The sequence below is a fragment of the Ciona intestinalis genome, chromosome 1 (genome assembly GCF_000224145.3).
Source record: "Ciona intestinalis chromosome 1, KH, whole genome shotgun sequence".
Taxonomy (NCBI): domain Eukaryota; kingdom Metazoa; phylum Chordata; class Ascidiacea; order Phlebobranchia; family Cionidae; genus Ciona; species Ciona intestinalis.
The window spans coordinates 298,914-309,325 of record NC_020166.2 but is presented as its reverse complement, the minus strand read 5'-3'; the positions used below and the strand labels follow the sequence as shown (position 1 = coordinate 309,325).

Genomic DNA, 10,412 nt, shown 5'->3' with positions numbered 1-10,412 from the left:
GTTTGCGTTGCTACGGACGTTTTAGGGCTGACACTTGTCACAATTATTACACAAAAATACGGAAGTTTTTTAACCTATGCGGTTATTATTTATGATATCAATCTTCTAATCAATGTTAGTAGTGTTATCGTATCTTTTAATGACTACAGAAAAATAATGTTTCCGTGCGCCAGCACCAAATGCACTGAAAGAATACATCCAAGAACTGCGAACATTGCAACAATTTCATAATTTTCTGTTGTAAACAATGTACAGATATTTAGCTCTGTAGTTTGGGATGTGCAAATAAACTTGAATATTATACCCCAGACAACGTGTTTGATTTTTTTTTGCATATACAGTATAGAGTGGGGGGAAGATGGGACACCTTCTAACTTTATCTTTACTTTATAAAGAGTTATATTTTCGTGAACATTTTACTACACAAACACATCGATAATGGTGGAATACATCTTAATATAACATAACATAACTTTTATTTTTTCGAAAACGATAGCGAAGATCGTGTAATTTAAAGAGAAGGGAATTAACAGCAAAACAGTTGTTAGAACACGCCATGGATAAAAGGGAAAAGGCGTCAGTTCAAAAGCGTGGCTTTTGCACCCAAATACATTTTATTATCCATTTTTATAACTCATTAAAGACCAATTGGTCAGGGAAATTACCGTTAGATGTTTCTTGAATAATGACAAACACATGACATCGGTGGAATATATACGTTCGCTCGAACCGCTTCGGCAATGCCAGCAGCGAAATGTAACAATAGGTTCTAAAAACGCATGAATCGTTACGCAATAATGGCTGTGATTGTTAATTGTTAGGTATTTTGTCCCAACAATTAACTGTAATTACTCTACCATTGGTCTGGCGCTACGAAAATGCAAAAGACAAAAATTAAGTTAAACCAAATGATTTTTGTTTGTTACGTTTTCGTAGCACCAGATCCTTACTTTGTTTTGTTTACACAAGAATCGTTTAACTCTAGTGATAGTCTATGAGCACCAGATCAGGGTTAGAATCACGAAACTTATGATGTTATTATTAAAATAATAAAAAAGTAATTACCGAAAGTGCTAAAAAAGTAATTATTGATTAAAATCCGCAAACTAGTATAGCTTTCTTGTGTGGCTTACGTTGGGGTAGGCTATCATTTGTATAACCAGTGTGTCGACACGATAGGTTAAATATGACAAGATGATGTTTTTTTAAAAACTTTAATTGCCGTTTGTCAATAAAAAAATATAAATCTTAAATTTTTGTGGATTAAACTCATTCAACCCAATTTTTGTTTTGTAAGTTTGTTCCTTAAATACGCGAATGACCAATTTTTGTTCATTTGGCAAAAATATGTGCAAAACTAGGCAGACATGTAAAAAAACTGGCTCTGTCCCCAATCGGCTATTTTCTTAACGTTTTCTTTTTCTCTCTACTCTGGGCTTTCCCCGTGTGACATCTGCATCTGTTGTTGTTGTTGCGGCAACGCTGCAAGCGATAAATCTTTTTGTTTTTAACTTTTTCTATAAAAGCAACTGTCCTCTGCAGTACGATTAAAATGTATAGGAGAAAAGTTTAGCAACGAATTCACGGATGGCAATCAAAAACTCTAAATTCGAGAGCTTTTTAAATAGAATATTAGACGACTGGGTACGTTACTATAAAACTATTTTCTTAACTTATTTGAAACAAATATTTTAGGCATTTTTTACCTGTACGTTACAAATTAGGCTGTTAAATGTGTTAGAGGTTGGTAGTTAGGGGTTAAAGGGGGTTAGCAGATACAGTAGAATTCTTTTTACCAGTGTTCTGTCTATCTTTATATCATCATACAAAAAATATAAAATTTATTATTTTTTTACTTTTATTACCGGATTATTTTACTATTTTTACAACATAATTTCCTATTATCTTTACACAAATTTACATACGTTGTAACTTGTAAGCGGGCACGAGGTATATGCAATAGAACACTCTTGTTATAACGACTGTCGTTGCCCCACCACACGAAAATAAAGCAAGTTACATTTATTCTTTAATCTTTATTGTTACAGGAACAGCAAGTCAAATTATACGAGCCGTGCGTGGTTTTGTCAAAAAACGAAAAACACTCGTTCCGATTTATGTTTGCGACCGGCGATGCAATATCTGTCACCGAAAACCCCCCAAAGTCTGTCATTTTTTCGATTCCTTTCAGTACAATGACTGGCATTGAATTGGTAAGAAATTTAAGTTGTATAAACTTTTGATTTTTAAAGTATTCAGACATTTTTTCAAGTTTTTTTGTATAATTATTTTTAATTTCCACAGATACACGACACTGCAACCTTCCTACAAAAAGATTTACAAAACATTGTCCAACACGTTTTAATCCGCCACACGCATCGAACCACGAAAAAACTTGCGCCTACGCTAAATTTGCCGACAGCGCCAGAAGAAAGCGCTCACACAACTAAAAGTCAAACTTCCATAGTAAAGTCAGTTTTGAATTTGCTTACGAAGAAGAAGTCAGAAGACTTTGGAAGTGCAACCAGTTTAAGATCAAATGCGTCGTCGAATTACAACTCGAATAACAACTCAAACAGATCAGGTGAGTTAGTCTGTTGGTAGCTTTTACTTTTTCAACACTTTGTGGGTATCTTTTATTTCGACAATTTGTATGTAGATTTTAATCCCACAATTTGTGGGTTTCTTTTATTTCAACAAAATCTGATGCGCTGGCAAAGTGGTTAGGTTGCCTACCTTAAGCAATGATGTTGTAAGTCCAAGACTCGTAGCTGCTACCATTGTGGGCGTATGTGTTCTTGGGCAAGCCACTTAATGGCAATTGCTCCAACCCAGTGGTCACTAATGGGTTGCCTAATTGTCAACCATACAGAAAAACAATCAACAACAAAGTTACATACGTGGTAACTTGTAAACGGGTACGAGGTGTATTAACACCAGTGCTATACAATTGTCGTTGCCCCGCCATGCAAGGATAAATAGGTTACATACATGGTAACTTGTAAGCTGGCACGAGGTGTATGAAACGGAACATTGTCGTTACCTGCCAATGAAAACAATCAACAACAAAGTTACACACGTCACGCATGGTAAAACGGGCTTTAGTTTTAAACAGAACCATGTGAAAATGAGGATAATAGTATCATATCCATATGTATATATAGAGTGTTACATTTGCATTAAAAATTAATAGTTTTCCATTTTCATAAACCAAGTCATCTGCTGCCATTGTGGATTTGTGGGCATATGTGTCCTTGTGAAATATGTGCCGTTATGTCTATATTAAAAATTTTTCCATTTTCTAACCCAGAGTCAACTGAAGCTTGCGAAACATTATCGACGCAAAGTAGTTCAAGTCTGTCTCGTGCGCCCTCGGGGGATTTAGGGGTCGAAGAAATTCACTTCTATATCTTGAACGAAACTTCTACCATGTACCAGATGCTAAGGGTGTTGTGGAAATCCTATATGCTGGTAATTCATGATTAATTATTTATTGTATTCCCCCGCGTCGATTATCAACATCGAAGCGAGTGATATATCGCCATCAAACATATAACGCATGGGATGTTTTGTTCTACCTTGACAAATCTGTTTTGCTTTAAAATAAATGGTTTAGAATAAAGTTTTAACTTGGATTACGGAACATTGGATTTTGTTTCCTCATAGATTCGTAATTTCCTTGTTTATAAAAGCTAACTTGTATCAGTGTCGTAATGATAGAACAAAAACTTTTTCGTCGCTCTCGATAGTATTTTATGAATGCTACTGTTTAATTATTGAATAGTTATGCCATAGGGTATTCACTATATCTGCTGCCAATGACTAACTAATTATCAAAGTATGTATTTTATATGAACTTCTGTTCGATGTTGTTTAGTTATTTAATAGGGTGTGCCTATTCATTATATTTGATCGTTATTACTAATTAATTGTTTATCAAGTATTTATGTTTAATAATACTGTTAAATTATTGAATATTTATGCATTAGGGTACTCCATATACTTAATGTAATTACTAATTAGTTATTCAAAGTATGTAGTTTATGTATGCTGTTCAATTATTGATTTTTTTTTGATGGGGTGTTCGTTATATTTAATCGTGCTCACTGATTGATTATTTTAGTGATAGGGAATTCACTATTAATATTTTATCAAAATTACTAATTAATTATTTGTGTGTTGCTGCCAGACGTATAAAGCCTATAAAGCTTCATACGCCTTGGCCCATAGGCGTAAAGTTTTACTAAAAGTTAGGGTTGCAAAAACCAGAAAAAAAAAGGAAGTCTTTGCAACCCTTTGTTTTCGGTTTGCAACCGTTTAAATATGTGCTTTTTAAATGCTCATACAAACGTAAACGTATTCAGAAATACTTAGGGATGAGACAAATTAAAATATTTTAACGAACGTAAACAAAGTTTGTTCGCAGTCATAATGGCGTCTTCGTTTGGTCGAACGTAATTCCTTACGCATTAGGTATTATTAGTAGTATGGAGAAAATCAAAGGGTTGCCAGGCAACCCTGCAACCCCGTAACTTTACACCAGTGCCTTGGCCTTTATAGGCTTTATACGTCTTTATAGGCTTTATACGTCTTTATAGGCTTTATACGTCTTTATAGGCTTTATACGTTTAAAGCGGGTATCTCAGTGGTTACTGGTTAGCGCTCCTGCCATGAGTTCAAGGTTCACACTACTAACATTGTGGGCATATGTGTCTTTGGGCAAGACCCATAATGGCAAGCAGCATATTTAATATAAATTTAAAAGAGTTTATCCCTTTGGGATTGCGAATTAATTATTTAACAAGTATGTAGTTTATATACTCTTAAATTATTAATTGATTATGAAAATTATTGTTGTCTACATTCTGCATATCTTGCTTACACTTCTGCTTTTATAATATTTGAATGAAGGGACCAGTCTGGGGCTAATTTCATGCTAGAACGCATAAGTTTTCATTAGTTTATAAACTGCATTGTTTTCTATATAGTTGATTTCATGTGAATGAACTAAACTTATTTATCCTCTCATGGCGGGACAACCGTATCATTATAACACGAGTGTTCTGTTTCATACACCTCATGCCAGCTTACGAGTTACCACGTATGTAACTTATTTATCCTCGCATGACGGGGCAACGACAGTCGTTATAACACGGGTGTTCTGTTTCATACACCTCATGCCCGCTTACAAGTTACCACGCATGTAACTTATTTATCCTCGCATGGCGGGGCAACGACAGTCGTTATAACACGGGTGTTCTGTTTCATACACCTCATGCCCGCTTACAAGTTACCACGTATGTAACTTATTTATTCTCGCATGGCGGGGCAACGACAGACGTTATAACACGAGTGTTCTGTTTCATACACCTCATGCCCGCTTACAAGTTACCACGTATGTAACTTATTTATCCTCTCATGACGGGACAACCGTATCATTATAACACGGGTGTTCTGTTTCATACATCTTGTGCCTGCTTACGAGTTACCACGTATATTACTTTATCCTCACATCTTATTTTATGTCATTTCATAGGTTGTAATGTTTACTGATTAATATAAAGCAGAAAATTCAGGGTTGGCTGCCCATTCTACCACCCCAGGATTTACGCCTATGTTTCATAATACTTTGTTTCAGAATGCTACATCAAGTATTGGTATAGACGTGACATCCACCCCAACAAAAAGTAGCAAAACTCAAAAAGAAACAACCAAAGTTTTGTTTTCTTCTTTAAAGGAGGATTTGATTTCAGCTTATAAGCGAAACGAATGTGTGGAAGTGATCCATAAGTAAGTCAGCTTTTATTTTATCAAACATTCTGTCTTATTAGTAAGGATCTGGTGCTAGGAAAAAGGTAACAGACAAAATTAAGTCTAACCAATTGTATTATACTCTATGATCTATAACTTACTTATGGATCACTTCCCAAGTAAAAGTAATTTTATTTTTACCATCTTTTTTTTAAGCACCAGATCAGGGTTTAAATTTGCACAATTTATTGAAATTTCTCTTATCTGTTTATTTCAATTAAATATTTGCAACCAACTGTGAGTTGCTTCTTATAAGGTTCAACATCCACGTTTTTTACTCAATGTTCTACAATTTATTTATCCATAGCGTGTTATGGGACTGTTGTTTTGCTGTTAATTCCATTTCTTTGCATTGCTCATTAAATAAGACCTTTGTTAATGTGAGGAAGTGAATGAATACAAGCTAATAATACCTTTTAAACTATGTGAATATTCTACCTAGTAGTATAAACATTGCATTTAAATAACATTATTTTCTATCCTTCATTTCAGATACTTTTTCGAGCTGCAATTTATAGCCAAAGAGAAAGATTCAATCCAGCACTTGTTTTGGAGAGATACAGAGTTGTTTATATTGTGTGGACAAACACTTACGCGGTATCTTAACCAACAGACACACGATGTGAACGAAAGAGCTGATGAAATAGAGTGAGTCAATGAATGAATAACAATTGTTCGGAATCCAGTATATGGATGAATGTATGTAATTTATTTATCCTCGCATAGTGGGAAAATCACAATCGTTACAACACGGGTGTTCTGTTTCATACCCCTTGTGCCTGCTTACGAGTTACCAAGTATGTAACTTTGTGGGTGATTAGTTTCTGTATGGCTGACATTTTAGACAACCCATTAGTGACCACTGAGTTGAAACAATTGCCAATAACTGTCTTTTAGAGTCGCAGGGCTCAGGTTATATTAGAATGTAAACATTCTTATTTTTTATTTGTAAACTACCAAATGGGACGAGTAAAGTAAATGAAAACACATCCCATTTTACCCCACCCAACTACATGTTGAACAACTGTAGTTAAATGAAACAGCGGTCATATATTTTATAACACATTACCTTTTATAGGTGCATGGTGTTGGTTGTGGAAATATTGGCGAAAATGCTTCATCAGACCGAAGGTCTCACAGCTTGCCATAAAGTTCTACAAACATGCAGGTACAACTTTTATGTTCCTGGTATGAAGTGGTATCTGAACAATCAATGGAACTTATAACAATGAATATAAACCGAATACTCCAAATTTAAACAGAATAGGTGTTTGTTTTGTATAGCCTATACTTTTTGCATTTTTATATTTCATACTGCAACTATACCATGTAAATTTATTTAATTTTGAAAATTTTAGTTTTGAAACTGAGTATAAAAAAGATAATTTTAATATTTTAGTTCCTATTTACAACATACATATAAAAAAATACAAAAACTATAATTTTTTTCTAAATATATAATTTTTTACGATACAGCGTATCATTTCATGCAAGTCTTATTTCAAAAACAAAAACTGTAATTTCGTTTAATTTGATTTTTTTTTAATTTCTACGACCTAGCGCGGCATTCCATGCAAACCTTATTTCTTCTCTGCTGCACGAGCATTTGTTCCCACCCTCGTTAACTATGAGTGAAAACATGATGGAACTTGTTGATGAATATAATACAGCCGCCACTGATGTGTTGTTTCACTTAATGGAGATCACTGCACAGGTAAAAATAATTGCCCACTAAGTTACAAACAGGTAACTCGTAAATGTTACGAATAATTTTTTTTGTAGGTGTTCTCTCATGTCCCCCTATATATAAGCCTCATCCAACACACATACACAAGTAAATAATAGGCACAAGTGTCCATGATAAAAAAGTTACATACATCAGTACTAGCAAGAAATGAATTTTCCAATTTAACTTTGAATTATAATTTCCTGGTTTTTAGCGACATGAATAGTAAACAGTGGGAGTTATTTTACAATATTAAGGCTGCACAAAAAACTACACTTTTTTACAAATTAAATAGATTTAGATTTGTAACTTTAGTAGCCAGCCTAATATTAGCCTAATAACAGCTTCTGTGATTGACAGGTGTCATGGAATTGGAACGGAAGTAAAGATCCGGATCTAACCGGTCAAAAGCTGTTTAGGGAGATTGAGAATCATTCTGGTTTGGTTAGTTTTGTTAAATTTTGTTTTTACTATCCTTTTACATTTTTTTTTGGAAAATCATGGTCATTTTTTGTGGGAAAAATTAAAGTTTTGTACAGCTTCTAGTTGTTATGGGAAATTTTTCAATATAACATCATAGTACAACTCTGAGTTATAACACTTTTTTATTATATTCTGCATATTATTAATACACCTCATGTTTTAATAAGCAAGTATGAAATTTTGTTGGTGATCGTTTGTGCACCACTGACAGTAAGGTTTTTATTACTAAATTACTGGGGGGATTAACTTTTAGGTGAACTAATTTTTAATTAAAAATAACCTTTGTTTTCTTGTGCCCAGAAATGTTTTCATTTCATGTATTGTTGCGTTTCATTTCTTATTCAGGTCTTGCTGAATGGCAGCGAAACGTCGGAAATACCCAATGTTTTTACACCAGATAATCCGCTGAAATTATTCTTTTGTTTTCAATCCTAGCCACACCAGCTATTAATAGTTTTTCTTTTAACTGTAACTAACATAAAGTTAACTTGTAATTAATTCAGCGAATCTGATCCTGGTCTGATGTTCATATAGTTAAACGATTCTTGTTTAGTAAAATACAGTAATAACTATTAATTATTATAACATAATAGCTGGTATTATATTGAAAGATATTTTATTTTTACTTTTATTTTCAGAGAACGTTCATCGACCGCATTGTTTCACGTTGTGTTCGTATTTGGGAACGAAACACAGATGGTTCTGTCAGCGGAAGTCCGCGGTCTGTGACCTCATTATCCGCGCATGAACCACTATCTGGTGCTGACACAGTGACAATATATCGCATGCTGTTTGTCCTGCACCAGTGCTTGCTTAAATGCAAACCTCTTGCACGACACGCGCCAAAGTACAAGGAAGAGTTTCGGTAAATTTTGTTGTTTTTTCGTTACATTTTTTCGGTAAATTCGGTAAATTCTTTTCGGTTTCAGTAAATTCTAGTAATTTTGTTTTTTTTTCAATAATTTTTATTAATATTTTTATAAAAATAATTATTTTTTTAATTCATTTCCCAAGAATAACAGTGAGATTTACAAAATAAATAAATGTAACGTATTTATCCTCGCATGGCGGGGCAACGACAGTCGTTATAACACGTGTGTTCTGTTTCATACACCTCGTGCCCGCTTACAAAGTTACCATCTATGTAACTTTGTGGGTGATTTTTTTTTTGTTAATTATTGTCATTATATGTCTTGAGCCTTATACTATAGAACCTTGTAAATTCATGTAAATTTGCAAGTCACAAATAAAAGTTATTACTATTATTATGTTATTATTAGGTATGTGATGAACATATGTAACTCATTTATCCTCGCGTGGCAGGGCAACTACAGTCATTATAACACGGGTGTTCTGTTTCATACACCTCGGGCCCGCTTACGAGTTACCACATAACGACATATGTAACTTGTTTAAAAGTTATTATTATTTTAACACAAATTTCTTTACATTCAAGATATTTCATCAGAAACGACACCGAAACTTCCAAAATCCCCTCCTCGTACCCCTGCTGTTCCATGGTTCTAGAAATGCTAAAAAATGTCAAGTTTTTAGTTCTCGGCGAAAATGTTTAATTCCTTTTTTACCACTGTTCCAATTTTTATACCATGTTAATTTTTGTATCTTTTAATTTGCACTATATTGTAGTGAAGCAATAGTTATCGCCCCAAAGTACATGTAACTCAATCTTATTTTTAACAAAGTTTTGTTGCCTAATGTTTATTTAAAAAAAACGACAAAAAATTCAAAATAATATTCAATTTTTTTTACAAAACATTGATTCGCCTAAATTGTTGTAAAAAAACGTTGAAGTATTACAATTTTAAACTGCACTATATTTTACCCAATTCGCAAACTCGTTTCAGTGGTTTCTGTAATACCAGTGTTTTTGTTTTCAAAATGAGGTCACTTTAGCCCATTGTTATCAAACAAAGACCATTATTATCGTAAAAAGTTGTTTGTTTTTCCTTTTGTCCCATTGTAAGTATTTTAGAACGCGGAAAGCACCGAAAGATATCATGTTTGTACTGAGATAGGAAGTGTCATAGCTATTGTAGTGAAAAGGCTTAAGGTAGAATGAATGAATATTTATTCTCACATGGCTGGGCAACGACAGTCGTTATAACACGGGTGTTCTGTTTCATACACCTCGTACCCGCTTACGAGTTACCACGTATGTAACTTATTTATCCTCGCATGGCGAGGAAACGACAGTCGTTATAACACTGGTGTTCTGTTTCATACACCTCATGCTCGCTTACAAGTTACCACATATGTTACTTTGTGGGGGATTTTTTTTGTATAGCTGACAAATTAACAGATTAAAAAAAAATACTGGTTGGGATTAATAAAAATAAAATTACTGGGTGGGATTAATAAAAATAAATTACTG

General features: G+C 33.8%; 1 protein-coding gene across 1 annotated transcript; it reads left to right on the top strand.

Annotated features, from left to right (window-relative positions):
• Positions 1–1,235: 1,235 nt before the first annotated feature.
• On the top strand, positions 1,236–9,973 carry LOC100178432 (uncharacterized protein C12orf56). The gene is made up of 11 exons (XM_002127048.5): positions 1,236–1,644; positions 2,049–2,213; positions 2,305–2,584; positions 3,311–3,471; positions 5,639–5,790; positions 6,304–6,459; positions 6,890–6,979; positions 7,372–7,525; positions 7,898–7,981; positions 8,659–8,885; positions 9,477–9,973. The coding sequence occupies exons 1-11, from the start codon at positions 1,588–1,590 to the stop codon at positions 9,592–9,594; spliced, it is 1,644 nt and encodes a 547-aa protein (XP_002127084.1). The 5' UTR covers positions 1,236–1,587; the 3' UTR covers positions 9,595–9,973.
• Positions 9,974–10,412: the final 439 nt, after the last annotated feature.

Bases quoted from the DNA above. Each gene is read 5' to 3' on its own strand.
- LOC100178432 (XM_002127048.5), top strand. From the start codon at position 1,588: ATGGCAATCAAAAACTCTAAATTCGAGAGCTTTTTAAATAGAATATTA. The intron at 2,214-2,304 runs GTAAGAAATTTA...TAATTTCCACAG, and splicing joins CAATGACTGGCATTGAATTG to ATACACGACACTGCAACCTT. The intron at 6,980-7,371 runs GTACAACTTTTA...TCTACGACCTAG, and splicing joins AAAGTTCTACAAACATGCAG to CGCGGCATTCCATGCAAACC.